General features: G+C 37.9%; 2 protein-coding genes across 3 annotated transcripts; both read left to right on the top strand.

Annotated features, from left to right (window-relative positions):
- Positions 1–10,515: 10,515 nt before the first annotated feature.
- LOC105040940 (nicotianamine aminotransferase 1) lies at positions 10,516–17,692 on the top strand. 2 transcript variants are annotated; one of them, XM_073254412.1, is made up of 7 exons: positions 10,516–10,892; positions 11,488–11,827; positions 11,931–12,149; positions 13,305–13,364; positions 14,003–14,158; positions 14,258–14,351; positions 17,319–17,692. In XM_073254412.1, the coding sequence occupies exons 1-7, from the start codon at positions 10,606–10,608 to the stop codon at positions 17,384–17,386; spliced, it is 1,224 nt and encodes a 407-aa protein (XP_073110513.1). In that variant the 5' UTR covers positions 10,516–10,605; the 3' UTR covers positions 17,387–17,692. The 2 variants fall into 2 exon arrangements, with proteins under 2 accessions (XP_073110513.1, XP_010916004.1); XM_010917702.2 differs by lacking the exon at positions 17,319–17,692 and adding an exon at positions 15,174–15,559 and having other exon boundaries at positions 10,523–10,892.
- On the top strand, positions 17,327–19,825 carry LOC105040941 (D-amino-acid transaminase, chloroplastic). Its single transcript, XM_010917703.3, has 3 exons — positions 17,327–17,494; positions 18,781–19,454; positions 19,534–19,825. The coding sequence occupies exons 1-3, from the start codon at positions 17,376–17,378 to the stop codon at positions 19,644–19,646; spliced, it is 906 nt and encodes a 301-aa protein (XP_010916005.2). The 5' UTR covers positions 17,327–17,375; the 3' UTR covers positions 19,647–19,825.
- Positions 19,826–20,653: the final 828 nt, after the last annotated feature.

The raw sequence follows: 20,653 nt of genomic DNA, 5'->3' as shown, positions 1-20,653 counted from the left end.
TCATGGGACATGGATGGATAAAGTGACGGCCACTAATGCTGAAAAGATGGCTATCCTTGAACAACTTTGGACGGCGACCAAGCGAGAAGCGAAGCTTCAGGAGGAAGTCTCTTATCTGACCACCGACCTTCAATCTTCTGAAGCCAAACTTGAGTCGGCTCGTCAAAACATCTTGGCTCTTGAGTCGTGGATCAAGAGCAAGAAACATTCGATCTATTGGCTTTGATGAGAAAGAGAGACGGGTGCATCATTGAACTCGAAGCCAAACGTGAAAGATATCGAGCCAGTTTGGAAAGATTGGCACTGACCGATGATGAATCGACTTCCGTAAGGGCTAATGCAGAGTTGGTGAGAGAAAAGCAAAGTCAGCAAGGGAGGCTCTGAACCATGCCATTGAGAACTTCGAGAATTCAGAGAAGTTCAAGGAAGAGATTCTCAAAGGTGGGTTCACCTCTTACTACGTCAGGTACGAGAACGGTCGAGATGCAGTCAAAAAGTTATATCCAGATCTTGACTTGAGCAATATCGTCCCTCCTGCACTGGAAGATGGAGCTACTGAGGAAGAAGTTGCGCCGACTCAAGGTGGAGCATCGACAACACCAGAAGTTGTCCAAATCATCGATGCTACATCGGAGTCAAGAGATAGGAACGACGAGTTGTGATCGATGTATCTTTTGTTTTTCTTTTTGTAATCAAATACTTTTGTAATCGAACTTCGGTCCAATTTTGTAATCTTCTGTTATCAATAAATAAATTTTTTTTAAATATAGACTCTCTCTTTTTTGTGTGTCTGTAATGTTGTAGAGTACTTAATTAACTACCGAATATCAATCGGCAAACTGAATGTTCGATAGTACTTGTAGAATCATTCATTAGTCGAATATCTATTTGACATACTTTTAAGCATTAGGATAAACGGTAATAAGTTGAATACCCTGCATCCAACCTTAGTTGGGTTAGTACGTCAAATTATTTGATAATCAATGGTAAGCCAAATATTCTTCGACAGACCATAGTCAAGTTGGTATAATTTTAATCCAATCTTGATCGTATTGGCATAGTATTCTGCTTAGTTAAGATTAAGTCGGCATAATAATTTGATTATGATCGGCTTTTACAGTGAAAAGCCGAAATATGTTCGGTACCGAGACACAGTCGGTATTGTGGCTTTTACAGTGAAGCTAAAGTATAATTGATATGTCAGTTTTTACAATGAAAAATTGAAATATAGTCAATGTCGATGTATTGACCATCCATCTATCGGTCCATTACCACTTTATAATTGACTGAAACTTGTGATTCTGAAATTTAATGTTTCATTCTGAATGATGTATACACGGACAACTTTATTGATAATATATTTTCAAGTTATTGACATTCCATATTCGGGGGATGGTTACTCCCTCTAGAGTTTTCAGTCGATATGCGTCCGGTCTGAGCATTTCAGTTATCCTGTAAGGTCCTTCCCAATTCAAAAATAGCTTTTCTTGGTCGAGAGATCTTGAGACTTCTACTTTTCTTAGGACCAAATCTTCAAGATAGAAGACCTTAGATTTAACTTTTGCATTATAATATCGGGCTACTCTTTGCCGATAGGCTGCCATCCAAATTTGAGCTTATTATCGGACTTCTGGAATAGATCTAAATCGGTTCTCCAACATTCTGAGCTGCTCGGTTCACTGTATTGCTCTACCATTGCTGATGGTAATTCGATTTAAGTGGGATCATCGTTTCTGTTCCATAAGCTAGATTAAATGGCGATTCTCCTGTTGGTATGCAAGGAGTCGTACGGTATATCCATAAGATCGGATATAGTTCTTTTACCCAGAGGTTTTTAACTTCTTTCAATCTGATTTTAAGTCCATACAGAATTATTCAGTTGGTTACTTCCATCTCTCTGTTGGATTGTGGATGGCCGACTAATGTGAGTTTGTGCGTAATATAAAATTTTGCACAGAACTTTTTAAAATTTTAATTATCGAATTACCGACCATTGTCAGTGATGATGGTGCGTGACAAACCAAATCTGCATATGATTGTTTCTGAATGAAGTCTTCCATCTTACTCTCAGTGATTTATGCCAGAGGTTCAACTTCCACCCACTTGGTGAAGTAATCGATAGCGACCACTATTAACTTCCTCTAATCAGATGGTGGAGGGAAAGGACCAAGTATATCAATTCCCCATTGTGTGAAAGATCATAGTGCAACAATTGATGTCAACTGACTTGCCAGTTGGTGTTGTATATTTGCATATCTCTGATATGGTTCACACCTTCGGACAAGTTCACTGCATCTTTCTTCATGGTGGGCCAATAGTATTCTTGTCATAGAATCTTGTAAGCAAGAGATTTACCTCCCAAGTGATTTTCACAAATCTCTTTGTGGACCTCCCTGAGTGCATAGTCGGCATCTGTTGGTCCGAAATACTTCAGTAAGGAAAGAGAAAATGACCTTTTATATAGATGACCATTCATTAAAATATATTGAGAGACCATCCATCTGAGTTGTTTGGCTTCTAAGGGATCTATAGGGAGAGTCCTATCAGTCAAATACTAGACAATCGGATCCATCCAGCTTAGTTCATCTGTGAGTTGTAATACTTTTTCGACTTTATCAATACTCAGCTGTTCAAAGCATTCGACAAATGTCCGATCCAGCGAGTTGAAGGAAGTAGTTGCGAGTCGTGAATGTGTGTCGGCTCGAACATTCTCTGTTCTTGGGATGTGAAAGATTTCAAAAAATTTTAATGTTGAAGTTAGATCTTTCACCTTCTAAAAATACTTCATCATAATAGGGTCTCAGGCTTCAAACTCATCTTTAACATATCCAGCAATCAATTGTGAATCAGTAAAGACCTTCAAGATGTCGATGTCAAGCTCTTTGATAATTTTTAAGTCAGTTAACAGTGCTTCATATTCTGCTTGATTATTCGAAGCTTTGAAATTGAATCAAAGGGTGTATTCGGTAATAACCCCTTCAGAATTTGTAAGGATGAGACCAGCTCCACTGTATTGTCTGCTCTGGCCCATGGGCCTTATGGTTTTGCCCTTTAAAAGGCACCTCACGTGGAAAAGATTTTTTTTTCCTTATAAGCGCGAGTCCCCCTTGACTCACAACTGGTGTAGGACTATTGATGCCCTCCACATTATTAAAATCGTATCAGAGCCCTCTAGTCAAGAGGGACTCTGATGTGTATAGTTCGAGGAGCTCCACAATCAGTCGAGGCGGATCTTAGCCCCAGAGAATCGAGACGGATCTCGATCCCTACTTGGTACATCATTATTGCGGATAAAGACTCGATCCGTCATATGAGGTATTGTCCGCTTTGATCTATAGGTCTCACGATTTTACTCTTTAAAAGATATCTCACACGAAAAAAAAAATTTTTTTTTATAAATATGAATCTTAATTAATTTAATATAAAATTATTGGTGCTCTCTTTATTATTAGGATTTCAATATTTTTTATTTTTTTTTGTCATTATAACCAAGTGCTCGGTCATTTCTCTTTCATAAAAAAAGAATCTTATTATTTAGAGAGCACAACCCGTCTAGGAGTAATCAAGACATTGCCTTATGCAAACACGGGTCAACAAATGGATCCTTTTTTTTTTTTTGTAAAGTTAACTTTGAGTGAAAATGATTTTGAGGGATGTTAAAATATGACATGCGTTATATTCTTTAATCGATCAGTTTGTACGTCTTTTTCGGTTGAGTACCATGAGCTTTCTTTAGGGAATAAAAATGATTTGTTGCTTGCAGGACAATCTCGTGATGATGCAGCCTGACACCGACGTGGAAGATGGAACATGGCTTTTGCTCTTTGTGGACAAGAGTAATTCTTTCTCCACCGTACATGATGCAATATTATTGCACCATTCAATAATATTTAAATAAATAATATATTTAAATAAAATAAATATTTAATATTATTTTATTATTTTATTTTTTTAATAATAAATTTTTTTTATAATTTTTTGATATTTTATTTGATTTTTTATGAGTAACTTACTGTGAATATATATGACTTTATGTAATATATACTATACAAGGAGTCATATGACTTCCTGTGAATATATATGACTTCTTGTGGACATATATATATTTGCAGGAAATCATATATGTTCACAAGAAGTCATTTCATATATAATTTTTTGTGAATATATATGACTTTTTGTGAACGTATATGACTTTTTGTGAATATATATGACTTCCTGTGAACATATATATATATATATATTCACATATATTCACAGAAAGTCATATATGTTCACAAAAAATTATTTATATTCACAGAAAGTCATATATGTTCACACAAAATTTTATATACTCATAGGAAGTCATATATGTTCACAAGAAGTCATATATATTCACAGGAAGTCATATATATTTACAAAAAATCATATATATTCATATTCATAGAAAATCATATATGTTCACAGAAAATCATAAAAAGTCATATATATTCACAAGAAGTTATATGATTTTCTAAACAGTATATATTCACAGAAAGTCATACAAGATATCAGAAAGACATAAAGTATATTTTCGTCATCGAAAAATTGGAGAAAGAAAAAAGCTAGACTGCATTAAATATCCATTCCATCTGAATGCACTACGTGCTCCAATGTTATTGGGCGGTGCAATAATATTGGTCCACAACTTGTATTGGTTTTGCGATGCCCGGACCCGGATCTACTAACTAGGACCAAGGTCCCTCTCGCAGCACTACTTTAGGTGGTGTCGAGAATAAAAAATGAATATGGGAGGCGCATGTGACACCTGGACCCGAACCCCTAGCCAGGGCCCAGGTCCCTCCTGTAGCACCGCTGTAGTCGGTGTGGAGGATAAAAAATAGGGAGGGGAGGCATGTGTCTTGTTAATGCACACCCTCTGTCCCTTATAGAGCTGTGGCGCCGGCTTTGTAATTCTTGGATCCGATTTTAGATTTGTGGCTGCTGAGAGACATCATCTTATTAGGAGCATGGATTCGATAGTAGAGCTATAGGTGATCTAGATCAGTATCATCTTCATTAGATTGAAAGGGATTCGGCCACTGTGATTTCTTGACTACAAGAACAATCATCCTGAGGCAAAGGTACACCCTTTCCTTCATAACATTCAGTGCGTGATGAGGACTTGCCTATCCATTGACATACATCATATCTATCACGAGGCCAATAGTGCTACTGATTGAATAGCCTCCTACATGATGAGCATACTGGAGGAATTGTGAGGACTGATGTGGAAGATATTCCTTAGGCTTTTTAGGAGACTCTTTCTTCTGTTCTTTTTGGATGTGTTTATACTATAATTATATAAACATCCCATCTTACAAAAAAAAAAAGAGAAAAAAAAGCCAAAGCCACGAGGATGTGGAAGAAAGAGAGAGAATATGTGCGACTATAAATATACGCAACTAAGCTGGATGTCCATCTCCTCTCATTTTCTCCTATTTCCATCATATTCTCCCCTCTCTCCCAAGTAGATGCTTTCCAAAATTTCACTCTCTCTCCTATAATCCTATTCCACTATGATAGGAAACATGACAAAATCAATAATTTCATTTCTCTATGAAAATTAGAAATTGATCAAATTTTTGAGAATTTTAGAAAATTTAAAAATTATTTTAATATACCAATGTACCGCTAGTATATCCATATGCATGTATGATTTTGGATTTTAGGCCTCAAAGTATCTGTGTTAATGGATTAAAATTATCTAGATTTTTACATCCGTAAGGTAAGTGACTTAACGCTTCTTGATATATTTTTTAAAATAATTTAATAATCTTTGCATCTATTAAATTGAATAGTCAAATATATTATATTTTATTTGCAATATAGGAATTAAATATGTATTTCGATACCTCTGCAAATAAATTAGTTTCATATATCATTTATTTTGATATTGATTTTAGTAAAATATGGCTGGACAATTTGCATAAATATTCTTTAAATATTTAGCATGGCTAGATCCATTGTAGCCTCTTTAATGGAGATTGTACGTTGGTCCTGTCGATTTATAATCTGAAAAATTAGTTTTGACATCGCATTATCGATGAATAAAATAGTAATTTTTTGAGAGCCCTTTATCTATTATTTGTTATCAGTATCGATTATTTATTACTGACCCATACCATTAGGTTACGTGGTCATAGCCAATTTTAAATCTAATATTAGTTTGAAAAAGCATGCTCTTGAAAAGAAAAAGATTTATTATTTTTCAATATGTGATCGATAAGAATTGAATACCACATAGTCAATCATATAAATTTAGTTTTCTTATAAATTAATGTGCTTTAACTCACCTTGAGGTATTCTAACAATTATTAAACTAGTGTAGCTAATTTTATTATTATTATTTTTTTCTATTATAGATGCTGATCTGTGAATGTTTATGAAACTCTGGGGAGTGTGCTAGCTAGATTTAAAGACTAGGTAGTATAGTTATCTTTGCTGACTGATTTTGTGCATAACTCTAGATCTTAGAATTATCATCTGACTTTTGTTAATATTATCTGAAAGTATTTTGACTTTTGTTATCTTAGAATTATATGATAATGGACAAAAAAATGGTGGTACGTAATTATATAAGCTTTTGAGGATTGAGATTAATTTAGTTAAAATTTGTATGAAATAAATTAAATTTATTATCCAAAAAGCCTTGTATGTCCGTGGGATCCATCTTGCAAGCATACAATGTTGTTACACTGGTTCGGGATGTGACAGGTTTGCTTGGGGCCTGTCTCATTCGTGGTATTGTCGGCTTATTTACTAAAAAACTCAATTAGAAATATTATGTTTGCCATAGTCTGGTTCTTAAGTTTTGGAAATGTTGTTTTCACTTGGCAGAATTATCCCCTTTTTCTAAGATTGATTTGCCATATCATGGATAAGCGTATAAATTTCTCTATGTTGACGATCTATTGAGGGTTAAGTTCAAGGTCTCTACGCATTTGGATGTAAGAATTTGTTCGTGGAATTAACTTGTTACTTGTCTTCTCTTCGTTACTTTTATATCTTTTCAATTCGTTCAATATATTAAATTTAATCTTTATTCTCTCTGTATGACATCTGAAGGAGCAATACCTCGAATCATTGAGAACACAAAGGAAGACTTCTTTAATAAGGCCACCGATGTCGTTGGGCAAACAGCAGATTTATGTTATGATAAATCCAAGGAAGTTGAATGCATCGCTTCTCCAAGCAAACCTGCGTGCTCCATGCTCGTAATGGTGAATGTTCTGCTCCAAAACAAAGGAAAGGGAAAAAATTCTCCATGCTTGCATCGAGGATGTGCTGTGGGTTTTTTTTTTTTTTTTGGTACATTGGGAGTGAATAGTTCGACTAAAAGAAAAGGAAAACACATACAACTCAGCAACCGCTAGGCTATTAGAGAACCATCTCCATATCTATCAGCATCCAAGATTTAGGCAAGCGATGGGTCAATACTGTCACTATATTTAATCAATAAATTATTTTTATTACAGCCCAGAGCTTATGATTTGGTGCATGAGTTATTATCCATTTTAATTCATAGACCTCATAATTTTATCCTTAAAAAAACACCTCATTTAGGATAGATGGTTTCTTCCTATATAAATTAGAGTCTTTCCCTACTCACCCACCCATATAGAAAAAATCATAGTTTTAGATTGCCAATCAAAATATTTATAAGAAGACCCCAGTGAATGTGTATTTAACTCATGTTGATTATGCAATGATGCTAAGATCTTGGGTCTTGGACATGTATATAGAGCTAAAAAAACAAATCCAAATAGTACCTCTTGTCTATTCCCTTTAGATGAAATTTGAGGTTATCATAAATGATACTTCTGGCTCATAGTTTATGTGAACTAGGTGATACTATAATCTAATCAATTTGAGATCCATTTTAAAATAATCATGATATTTATTATCCGATTTGATTAGATTATGACCGTTACACTTTTCTAGTAAGATTAGTTGGTTGTTATAATTTATATATAAATAAAAAATAAGATAATAGTAAGAAAGTGAAAAACATCAAATAATGATAATAGTCTCAGTCTCTTCGCACAATATTTATTTTTGGATTTGAGTGGACTTAGGCTGTTATATTTTTTTTGGTGTGGTCCTCCATTGTTATAATTTATATACAACGTAAAGAAAATAAGATAATGGTAACAAATTAAAAAATTATCAAGAAAATATGAATGGTCTCAAACCCTCTATATTATATTTGCAGTCCGATTTGATTGTATTTGATTTGTTATGCTTTTTTTCCTTTTTAACGAGGGCCTCAATAGTTATAATTTATATTTTGATAAAAAAATGAGTTGATGATGATGGTAATAAGTTTAAAAAAAGATTACGAAAATATCTTCTAAACTTTAGTTCAAATTTATTTACACCTTCTACACTTTATAAAATTTCAAACTGGCCATTTTAATTATTATTATGTTCCAATATGGTTCAATCATCTATCTCCATTAATGGAATGATATCATGTGATCATCATATGATGCTATTATTTTATAAAATAATAAAAATATCTTTATTTCCATCTTCTCTTTGATTAATTTTCTTCTCCTCCATTGCCATCATCCATCTTTCTCCCTCCTCTTTCCTCCTCACCTATTTCTCTTCCTCTATGATGGCTCCCTTTACTTTCACCTATTCTTCTACCTCCCCTTCCTCCTCATCTATTTTTTCTCCTCATTTTCTTCCTCTTCTAAATTATCCATAAACCATCTCCCTTCATGGTGGTTCCCTCCACTTTTGCTTCTTCCCACCGGCATCCCATCCTTCTCCCTCTTCTTTCTCCCTATCCTCTTCTCCTTCTTGTCTTTTTCCTCTAATCCATTTTTTACTGGTGGCCCCAATCTCCTCCTTTTTCTTCTTATCCACTTTTCTTCCACATCTTCTTTTTTTAAGCCCATCCAAGAACCCTAACCTTCTATGACAGTCCCATCCACATCCGTCCCTTCTTACCGGCAATCCATCCTTCCTCTCTCTTTTCTTCTCATCCATTTCTCCTTCTTCAAGGTGGCACCCTTCATCTCTACTATTCTCTCACCTCTTTCCTTTCCTTCTTATCTATTTCTCCTCCTGATCATCCTCCTTCTCCAAACCACCTATAAGCCATCTCCCTCCATAGTAGCCTCTTCCACCTCCATTTTTTCTTATCGATAATCAATCTTTCTCCTCCCTTTCCATCTTCTTCTCCTTCTCATCCTTCGATCCATGTTTTACTGATGGTCCCTCTTTTCTCTTTCCTTTCCTTCTTATTTATTTCTTCTTCTCATCCTCATCCTTCTACAAATTTACCCATAAGCGAGGGGCCTTTGTCCATTGAGAGAGAAAGTTAATACTGTTTATTTGTAAGTGAATGGTTGGACCATATTGAAATCTATTGATATCTAAAAGAATCAATTTATTATTTTTTAAAATATAGAATATAAATAAATTTGGATAAATACTGAACGTATGTTTTTATAATTTTTTTTTTTTAAATTTAAAAACCACCAAACTATGCCAATGGTCTTCGTCCCTCTCCGGGAACGGAAACTTCCGTTTGTACGCCAGCTGCCATAGTCGCAAAACTTCCCATTTGTTGGCTAGCCCGAAGCTCAGGCCAGCCTCCACGAGGGGCAACCACTGCCTCGAAAGGTTACACCCCACTAGCCCAGCCCATCCTTTATCTCCTCTGACTCCTCTATGCCTCTGGAGTCCAATCCCATGGAGAATGGAATTGTAGGAGGAGCAGGGAGGTGGCGCTTCAGGCTCAAGGATGGAGGAACCCCGGGACCGGGACCATCCGAGTAGTCCTCACCAAGATCATGGCCAGCAACATACATTAAATATTACTTTTAATCCCCCGAAAAGGCATCAAATATTACTAACAAGCCAATTGGTATCTCTAGATGCTTCCGACGTTTAGACAAATACATGCCATCATGTCCTGACATGAAAGAGAGCCGTTATTCCACACCCCCCCCCCCCCCCCCCCCTCTTCCCCAACCACAAAAAAAAAAAAAAAAAGAGAGTAGTTAATCAGGAAAAAAAAAGAGGAAATTTTGGGGTTCCCTTTCCTTTTGTTCTTTATATTCTTATCAAAATGTTCTTATTCGACAAAGGTATCCATAAAGTCAATAAAATTGAAGACGTGTCGTTTAAAAATTATTGTCCTTCATTACATTAAAAAATAAAATCAAAAATGGTTGTGGAGTTCGACTCGGATTGAATCTCTCCGAAAATAAATATTTCCACGGGATGACCGACAGTTTAAAATTTTTCGAAAAAAACCAGGATGACCGATAAAACGGAAAGATAACAGCCGTCATCTAGAAGCCGGTCATGCAACGTGGGAGAACGCTTGGATACCCCGTTAAAGCCATGAGGTATGAGATGGTATTCTAACGGCCGTTATCTCATTATATAGCATGGAACACCGACGGGCAACGGCTCTTGGCTGGGCACCTGCCCAGCCCCCACTGTCGTCGCATAGAAACGAGTAGAGCTCCTCATTTTTGTCCCATTCAAAGATTTCGTTGCATCCAGGGTCGGCCCGGAACCGCCACTATAATTAAGTCCTAACCCTAAGCTCTTCCTCTCGCTCTCATGGACAACAGCGGTGGGCGAAGAGCCGGGGGCCGGCAATGGCGGTTCGGGCCCAACGACGTCCTCGCGGGCTCCGCCACCGTGAGCATCCGCGAGGTCCTCGGCAGGGTCATGGCCAACATCCAGGAGGACGGGCCGAGGCCAGTCATCCCGCTCGGCCATGGCGATCCCTCGGTGTTCCCCTGCTTCCGGACGACCCCGGTTGCCGGGGACGCCGTCGTCTCCGCTGTCCGCTCCGCCAAGTACAACTGCTACGCTCCCACCATCGGCGTACTTCCTGCCAGATGGTGTGAATGAATCTCTTCTAATCGTCTGTTTTGCTTAATTTTTAGTTATTTCCCCGCTATAAAAAATGAACCTTTAGTTTAGCGTCTTGCGGCCCAGGGACTTGGTTCAGTTAGTTAGTCTGCTAATTTTTCTTTTTCTTTTGTTCTTTTTTTTTTTCTTGTTTGGTCAGGATTTTAGAGCGTTTTTCCAATTGATTGATTATATGGTTAGTCTCCGGGTGGGGACATAGAGTCTTTATCATGCGAAGTTTCATTATATTGTTAGCTCTTGTCCAGCTTTAAAAAAATAAAATAAAAAAAGGAAATATATGATTACAAGCTCTTGTCCGACTTTGTAATGGGAAACTTGATATTTCGAGGCTTAAATTCTAAGCATATTTAGTTCCTTTTTTGTTTTGTAAGTGGCTTTTTTGATTCATGGGAGATCTTTTTCATCTAAGTTATATGATGAAAATCTTGACTTTTTATGGGAATTTAATAAGATAGATCATGTAAATACCTTTTCGCCTTTAAGTATGTTTCATGGTTAGGAATGAGAATTTAGATCGTATATTCATGAATTATTTATGTTTTATCTTTGTGGATGGAATCGTAGTGCTATTGCTGAATACCTGTCCCTCGATCTTCCTTACAAGCTGTCTCCGGACGACATCTTCCTCACTGGGGGTTGCACCCAAGCAATTGAGGTCATAATCTCTGTTCTTTCACGCCCTGGTGCAAACATCCTGCTTCCAAGACCTGGGTTCCCATTTTATGAGTCACGCTGTGCCTTTAGTGGATTAGAGGTCCGGCATTTTAACCTTGTCCCGGAAAGGAGCTGGGAAGTCGATCTCGAGGCTGTGGAAGCTCTTGCGGATGAGAATACTGTTGCTATGGTTGTGATTAACCCTGGCAATCCCTGTGGTAGTGTATTTACCTATCAGCATTTGGCTAAGGTTAGCAAATTGCAATCAAGGCTTGATCTTTTCTGTTTCTTTTTGGTTAGCTTACGTTTATTGAATTTTTCAAATCATATTTTGGTTAAATTGCATTCTTCAGGTTGCAGAAACTGCAAGTAAACTTGGTATAATGGTTATTGCTGATGAAGTTTACGACCATTTAACCTTTGGAGAAAATCCTTTTGTGCCAATGGGAGTGTTCGGGGAGGTTGTTCCGGTCCTGACCTTAGGGTCTATATCAAAGAGATGGGTAGTGCCTGGCTGGCGACTTGGCTGGATTGCAATAAGTGATCCCAATGGTGTTCTAAAAGAAACAAAGGTGATTCACATTCTTTCCCTTTCATACATGTCTCACTTTTGGTAGATAGAGTACCTTCTGATAGCTTCATCTGAAGGTCTTTGTATATTAAATTCATTAGACATGCATATATATTTCATGGTCATTAACTATATTTCACATGGACTATATTTTTGTGACTTAGCACAAAGAGCCATATTCAAAGCAAAATATTGATACTAACCATGAGTACCATTTTTTTTTTTGAAAAAAAAAAAGGGATTCCATTCTTTGTGATCCTTTGCAACTGTTGTTGATCACTTTGAGGAAATATTCCTCATGGGTGCCTCTCCGATGAATACTCTGCTAACTATCTTGTAAACAGGAGGTGATGGTCACCTATTGCTTCTCTTTTTGAGTTGTCATGATAAGGTTTCTAAGAACTGTGATATATCCATATTAATAAACACCCATATATGCATGGTTTAAAACCGAATTGACATGCTACACATCTTTCTTTTTGGTGAAATAGAGATGTAGCATTGTAGACGAAAATATTGAAGTCTGCTTTAATTAATTCTACTGAAATGCTGAAAATGGGGACATAAAATGTCATGGCGGTCTCCTTATCATCCATACAGCCAGATTTCTCACCTTTTTCAGGGGAAGATTTGGCGATACCTGATTGAGGATCTCAGCCACTTTGACTAGATCGAATGGTGTTCTTTGGAAGGTTGCTTTTCTGCATGTGTGCTGTACAGAAGGTGTACATAATAAAGGGATGTTACATGTGCTTTAAGAGGACAGAAAGCCAAATCACTCCCATCAGATGGCTGTAAACTTGAGTTATGCCCATGACAACAATTATTATATAATGAAATAATGGAGTGGAAACTAATTGCTCATATCAGATGGCTATAAACTTGAGTTATACCTATAACACCCAAATTCAATCTTTTTGTATTTTTCACATGTATTTATGTACATGCATGTGCTTGTTAGACACCTCTATGGATTCTGCCCAGAGATGTTGGAAATAATGCAACCTGTACTTAAACTCACTAGTAGAGCATCTCAAAAACCCTTTCCTAGACAAGCTCAACAAGTTACTCTAACAATTAACAATTTTGACAGGCTCTGTTGTCCTCTTTTACTATCTAGGGTTTTCGAGGCTTACATGCTTCTTTCTTCTGCCAGATTGTTGACGGCATTTTGAACTTTCTCAATATTTCATCGGATCCTGCAACCTTTATTCAGGTCAGTACCAGACATCTTCTTAATAGATGCAAGTGCTTGGGCATATCTGATTCTAATCAATGACGTGGTGCATGATTTGAGAAGAAAATGATCGATTACATGAACTACCTGTTTGAAAATCTTGTTCTTGTTTTGGTATTCCAGAGGTCCCAGCTGTTGCAAGGCAAGAAAAAATTTTATTTTTTCTTCCTCATTCATGCAATTATGTGGCTGTAATAAGGTTAATTTTGTATCAATTAATTTTGCATGTTCGTGTGATTTTGTTGGACAGTGATCTAGTTGAGTCAGCTTCACAATACCCACAAAACATGCTTTTCTTGGCTTATTTTTCTTGTCAATATATGGTAAAAGGAACGTCAATTATATATTCTCATAATGGGTGGATTGGGTGTTAAATGATTAAGATTCTTGTCAACTCTGCAAATATTTTTTCTCTTGATGACATGATATATGATACTCCATATGTCGATGTGTTCAAGTTACAATATGAATTCATCAAGTTCCAGGATGGTTTTCATTCAAAAATAAGGTTCCAGAATGGTTACTGTGTGCTGAAAATGATTTCACTTGTTTGGTTTCTTTGTTCTTCGATTTTGGTATAATGTCATTTGACCTGGGTTACTATTTGAATCTATCAGGGAGCGATTCCTCATATCATTGAGTTCACAAAGGATGATTTCTTTAATAAGATCATTGATCTATTAAGGCAAACAGCAGACATGTGCTACGAGAAAATAAAGGAGATTGAGTGCATTACTTGTCCTCATAAACCAGAGGGGTCCATGTTTGTGATGGTGAGGCAAATTCTAGGACACTGTTATTGTGCTTGGAAAGTTTTGTAGGCTGATTTCCTTCAAAAATATGGTTTTATAGGCTGATGATATTCCTTGCAGGTAAAGCTGAATTTGTCTCATTTGGAGGACATCAATGACGATGTTGACCTCTGCCATAAGCTGGCCAAAGAGGAATCGGTGATAATAGCACCAGGTGAGCTACGCTGCTTTTGTTAGTGGCCACCTTATTGTTGATCAACAGTTGGAGCACCTAATGACATGATTTATATGGATAAGTAGAATGTGGTGGTCGTCATTTTGTCATGTGATACCTATCATTTTGTGTTATTTCATTGCTTAAGTCAGTGGTTAAAGAAGTTGCAGATGTTAAATCATTCAAAGCATTGCTGGTTTAGCATGTGACTTCAGATTCCTTTCAATGCACAACTTGGGTTCTAAACTTCTATCCCACCCTTACTCTGGTATTTGTCAGGGCTTGTGTCCATCCTATTCTTTTCAAAAAAGAAATTAGTAGGAAAAAAAAAAACTTTGTTTGCAATATGTTGATATCAGCCAACTTCTCAAACATCCTATCTGATTTGATTTGCCACATCTGCAATACATAGGGCTTCTGAAACTGTCTACCAGATCTTCATGAACTTGGCATGGGATTGGCATCTTGAAATCTACCCAGGAGTAAAGTCAGCAGGCTATAAAGTTGCTGATTGATGTGCTCGCCCATAGAAATTACTTGAATTTGATCTGCAAACTAAGACATCTAATTAGGTCAAAGATCTTTGTTGGTGATTAATATTTCATTTAGGTTATGCAATGAAAGAAATTATCACACTCATTTTTCTGATTGATGCCATTGCTCATTTGTCTGTTACAAAATAGATTTTTTCAACAGAATTTATCAATTTGTACCTCTTGCACTTGGATTTGTTGATTTCTCGAAGAATTTTCCTACTACGGATTAAAGAATATTACTACCATGATTGCTGCTTGAAAGTGACTAGCATAGGTTTCCTTGCAGGTAGTGCCTTGGGGATGAAAAATTGGCTCCGCATTACTTTTGCCATAGACCCATCTTCTCTCGAAGATGGTCTGGATAGGCTGAAATCCTTCTGCCAGAGGCATGCAAAGCAAAACAAGTGAAGCAGGGGTGATTCAGCAGGCTAATAAGGTGGTGATCAGCAACTCCTCGTTGGATCTTTCTCCGTAAAATTGTTCAGCACGCTAATAAAGCAGTGATCAGCAACTCTGCGTTGGATCTCTCTTATTAAATCATTTGCAAATTTAATGTAGTTGTGCATGTTGCTATATGAGACATTTTGGGTGATCTGTATGTATTTGGATTTGGTATATTCATAAATAAAAGAAATCCCTGCCTTGTGCACTAGGGCAGGCGGACTTCATCCATGCTGTTCATTTTGTTTCTTCCTTCCTAGAGAAATGACAATCTCAAATGTTGTTACCGGCCATCAACGGTCGCCTATCCTGTGTGATGGCACCTCCATTGCAATCATCATTAAAGGTAAACAGAAAGCCCTAAAACATGACAAGCTTCTTTCAGCATGGCCTGGCTAGACCTCCGCAATCCTACTAACAGCCCTGGTTATGGTTGGGCAGACATGTATCAAAATTGGATTGGGCTTGGACTGGCAAGAATGCAAACCAATGGAGGGCGGCCAAGGTTCTAATTGAGAGCTGCGGAAACCAATTCTGATACTCATGGAATCTTAGCCTGACTCTTAGCAAATCTCATCCCAAATTTTATTTACCACCGTATATTGTTTTTCATACATGATTGCTTGCAAAGGGGCTTCATCTTTTGATTTGAGTGCATTAACAGTTTGCTCATGAGATACATAAATTCATGGCATCCGTAGCACCAGTGTTTTGGTGTTAGGGTGGGGCCATAAAAATAATTGTCAGGAGGCCACCACGTTTCTGCCCGGGGAAATGAGGTTCACGCCGAGTGCAAGTGAACGCTATTAATAATACATCCTCAGCCTAGCATGGAGTCTATCCATCACCTTCATAGCTATTTGGATGGGGGGCGCTCTCCAGCCAAAGCCCAACGCAATGCCTCTCTCCCTAGTAAGCAAACCCTTCCTTTCTCCACCTTTCCTCCAACGCAGCAAACTTCCTTCACAACTACCCCCTCCTCCTCGGCTGAGGATTTCCTCCTCCTCTTCTTCTTCTTCCTGTCTTCCATTTGCGGCTTCTACTGCCACCACTATAAATGGCTTCTCCAACTTCATTTCTCACCAGCAACCAGGTAAGCTCTGCTCTCCCTCTGTGTCTCTTGCCTTGCTTCTAATGCTGTTAATCTAGCTCGTGACTCTCGACTGAAGCATCTTACTTTCTGTTATTCTGGAGCAGGGGAAGACAAAGGGACAGCTGATCTCTGCGTTCCAGTCTACTCCTCATCTGAGGTTGACATGACCCTATTGCTCATCTTGATATATTTTCGTCTAGCGACTCTATTTTATGGTCCACCATGCCTCATTTTTCTGTACACAGTGTAAGAGAAAACTTCAGCATGAAGCGACCCATTGGTAGTACCACCTTGGCACAAAAATTTCTGGGAAAATGTCCTGTCTCTCACTCACTCACTCTATCCGTCAATCTATCTATCTACCTATCTATCAATATAGCACATGGTAAAATCAACAGTGACATAAAAATCACAATGATGGCATGCTTTAGAAGAACTACGAACTTAGAGATCTCGCATTCGGAGGTCCTAATTGCAATTCCGCTTGGAAACCTTTTTTCATTCTTCTTGGACTCCTATGCGTTCATTGTACATCTGAACTTGTTGCTGAACACTAATTTCTTGATTACACAGGAAGTCAACAATGTTTAGTTGTTTCCCTTAATGCTAAATCTTTTATACAGAGCTCCCCAAAAATTGAATGTTGTGTGCTAGAAAAGCATCTTTTGAATACAAATTCTTTTTTGATTCCATTTGATCCAAAAAACACTTTCATCATGCTTGAGAAGTGAACATCCAAGGCTCTAGATCCTGCTGTTTTCTGTAGCGCCACATTCAAACTGGATAAAAAAGCGATACATGCTTCTTTGAATCAGACATACGTACTTGTCATGTTCTTGGTCTGCAGGTATACCTTGTGTGTTATTTCAGTAATTTGTTCTTTTCTTGGTTTTTCAGGTGGTAGAGAAATTACAAGGAAAATTAAGACCAGAGAAGAGGCATCCATATCGAGCAATGTATTCTAGTTTTTTTGATGGAATCACTCTTGATCCTGCGCTCATGATGATTCCACTTGATGATCACATGGTTCACAGAGGGCATGGTGTTTTTGATACCACTATGCTTTTTAATCGGTAAGCATAACGGCTAATATAAAAAAAACTTGACCAACATTGAGTTAGTCTAGCATATTCTCCAAAGTTCAAGTCTGCAATAATAATTTCCGAGCCCATGTTCTTGGAATATGTCCTGGTTATTTGTCACTGGCTTAATGGAATGTACATAATATGACCGAAGGATGTGATTGCTCTAAATGATAACTGCTCTGTTAATGTACTGACATGCATGAAACATGTTTTCTTCTGAGAATGTGTGAAGCGTGATCTAAGAGAATAATTAGGCACTGTACAAGAGATCTAAAGGTACTTCTGCAAAATGTTATCAGAAGAATCCTATGCCTCTACACTTGGGCATTGTTATCATTATGTAATCTGTATATTTAGAGCCATCTCCTCCCTCTTAGACTCTTTCCAGATGTTTGGCTTTTTCCTTAATGAGATGAGACTGTGCCGTCCACTTTATCGTAGGAAGTTGTGTAGTCAGTCAGGTCATTCAACCTTCCGGCAAACTACTCTTCCAGATTTCGTGGCGAATCCTTCTCTTGGCTAATATCTCATCTCAGTCTTCCAAAATGTTTGCTTCAGTACAGGGGATTTGATATCAAGTTTAGAGTGTCGAAAATGGTTCTTCCACTTGACACTCGTGCTATGATTTCTTATGCCGACACCATAAAGGAAGGATAATGCTAAATATTTCTCTTGTTAAATCAGTTACTGTTGTTCTGTCAAAATGTAAACTTGAACCTGCTTTCTTTCAACATTCTTGTTAGTTTAACGACCCAACCATCTGACCATCCAGACTATATTGCTCTGACTGTGAAATTTTCCTTAGTGACTCAATATCAATAATCTCATGATTCATCCAATCCTCTTTCCATCGGATGTCATGATGTACAGTTCATTTCATGATTCTTGTTCTATCTTAGTTCGTTAATAACAGATAGTTGGCAAATTGTCACTTTATTAATGCATCAATGTAAAAGAAAAAAAAACTCAGATACTTCCTCACCAATCTTTCGAGTGGTGTAAGTCACTAGGCTGAACCATCAAATAGTAAAACCAAAATTTTCCATATTAGCTTCTGCTTATCTATTAATTAAGATGATATGAACTAAACTATATTTGCAAAGTCACAAAATATCACATCCTGTTCAGACACCTAAAGAATTTCTATCACATAGCCATGAAAACTTCAAAATGAATAGTAAGCAAGAGTTGTTCTCACAGTCCGAGAGAGAGAGAGAGAGAGACTTTTCCTTAAAATATTAAGATTGCATGTATCTTTTGCAAATGCTTTCCAGATACTTGTATGATTTGGACTCCCATCTGGTCCGGTTCTTGGATTCTGCCTCAAAAGCAAAGATCTCCTCCCCTTTCCCTCGCAAAACACTTCGAAGCATTCTTATCCAGCTTGCAGCAGCATCAAAGTGCACGACAGGCTCCCTAAGGTTCTGGCTGAGTGCTGGTCCTGGGGACTTCTTGCTATCAGCATCAGGGTTACGAAATTCTCAATTCTATGCAGTAGTCATCAGCCAAAACTTCTCCGAGTGCAGCAAAGGTGTTAAAGTTATAACATCAACCATTCCCATGAAACCTCCTCTGTTTGCCGCAATGAAAAATGTGAACTATCTCCCTAATGTTCACTCCAAAATGGAAGCAGAAGAGAAGGGTGTCTTTGCCTCCATCTGGGTTGATGACCAAGGCTACGTTGCCGAGGGTCCTAATGCAAATGTTGCATTCATAAGCAAGAGAAAGGAGCTTCTACTTCCCTTGTCTGATAAAATCCTTATCGGTTGCACTGCTAAGAGGCTTCTCGTGCTAGCAAGCAAATTGGTTGAACAGGGCCTGTTGAGAAGTGTGAGCACCAGAGATGTCACAGTAGCAGAAGCCAAGAATTCAGCTGAAATGATGTTTGTGAGCAGTTTGCTTCCTATACTGCCCATTGTTGAATGGGATGAGCAGCCCATTGGAGATGGTAATCTGATTATTGTTTCATTGCATTAAATTATTGCTAGATCAAGCAAAAAGAGTTAAACCATTGTCGTTTGTGGCAGGATTGGTGGGAGAACTGACACTAGCCATTTCTGCTCTACTCTGGGAGGACATAATTTCAGGCCCAGAAACAAGGAGGGTGCCTGTTCTTCATGAGCAAATGGTTGCGACATAGAGATTTAAAACAAGGTGCCATGCTTGTAGCGTGAGGGCTCTCATTGATGTTACATTTTTTTCGTCCCCTTTTTTTTCTTCAGGATTAGTACTTCGTTTCATTTTTTGAGAAATACAGCAAGCGAATTCCTTTCAATTTTTGTCATTTCATAAATTCCAAACATCCTCTAAAACGATACCAGATCCTTATTTGTTACTTTTGGGAAATATGACAAGGGTGCCGCCACCAACATTCAAAATCTTCAATCTTTTTCAAGCGAAGCAAGACGCCAACTAGCTAGCCTCCTAGCTTGAAACGTCTACCGTTTCTTATGGGATCTGTGACGTAAAATTATTGGAAAGCGCTTCAGTTTTTCACGCACCACAGGCTATCAAGATGAGTCTCGCGAATCAGCTTGGAGTTATTGGACATCACAAACCTCGGGGGAATCTCGTCATCTGGTCATTTGTTTATCTTAAATTGCTTAGACCCACCTATGAGAATGGATCCCTGAGGTGCCTGCCGCACATCGCAGGATACGGTATAATATCTACGGACACCGTTTATCAGAGCATCATCAGCCATCAAACAATATGTATAATTTGTGCTCAGCCATCCATCCTATGATGAATGGTGCACCACATCCTGTGCTGCCGCGCGCACCGCCAGGGATCCGCGCTTATCATCCGAATCTCCCAGCCCTCCTTGCCACGATATCACGATCAATGGGGCTTTTGCCCCACATAATATCCTTCCATGTATAAGAGAGAGCATCGTGAGAGCGTATGCGTATGGCAACATCGGTTGCTGCCCGGCTTGGTCGTCTCATTCCCTGTCCTTTGCTCCAACGCACGCTGAGCCGGAAAGATTAATTGAGAACAGAAAAATATAGTTTAGCTAAAAAAAAAAAAGAGCAGAAAAATATAAAAAGAGCGAAAGCGAACAGAACCTACCAATCAAGCAAACGGACAAAAGAAACAATGTGCAGCGTTTGACGTCAAATTCTCTTTCGGTTACCACCGGACAAG

The sequence above is a fragment of the Elaeis guineensis genome, chromosome 3 (genome assembly GCF_000442705.2).
Source record: "Elaeis guineensis isolate ETL-2024a chromosome 3, EG11, whole genome shotgun sequence".
In the NCBI taxonomy this organism is placed as follows: domain Eukaryota; kingdom Viridiplantae; phylum Streptophyta; class Magnoliopsida; order Arecales; family Arecaceae; genus Elaeis; species Elaeis guineensis.
This window is presented reverse-complemented; position numbering and strand designations above follow the sequence as displayed.

Coding starts and splice junctions, on each gene's coding strand:
- LOC105040940 (XM_010917702.2), top strand. CDS start 10,606: ATGGACAACAGCGGTGGGCGAAGAGCCGGGGGCCGGCAATGGCGGTTC. Junction 14,159..14,257: donor AGGGGTCCATGTTTGTGATG/GTGAGGCAAATT, acceptor TATTCCTTGCAG/GTAAAGCTGAATTTGTCTCA. Junction 14,352..15,173: donor ATCGGTGATAATAGCACCAG/GTGAGCTACGCT, acceptor GTTTCCTTGCAG/GTAGTGCCTTGGGGATGAAA.
- LOC105040941 (XM_010917703.3), top strand. CDS start 17,376: ATGTATTCTAGTTTTTTTGATGGAATCACTCTTGATCCTGCGCTCATG. Junction 17,495..18,780: donor ACCACTATGCTTTTTAATCG/GTAAGCATAACG, acceptor AATGCTTTCCAG/ATACTTGTATGATTTGGACT. Junction 19,455..19,533: donor TGAGCAGCCCATTGGAGATG/GTAATCTGATTA, acceptor CGTTTGTGGCAG/GATTGGTGGGAGAACTGACA.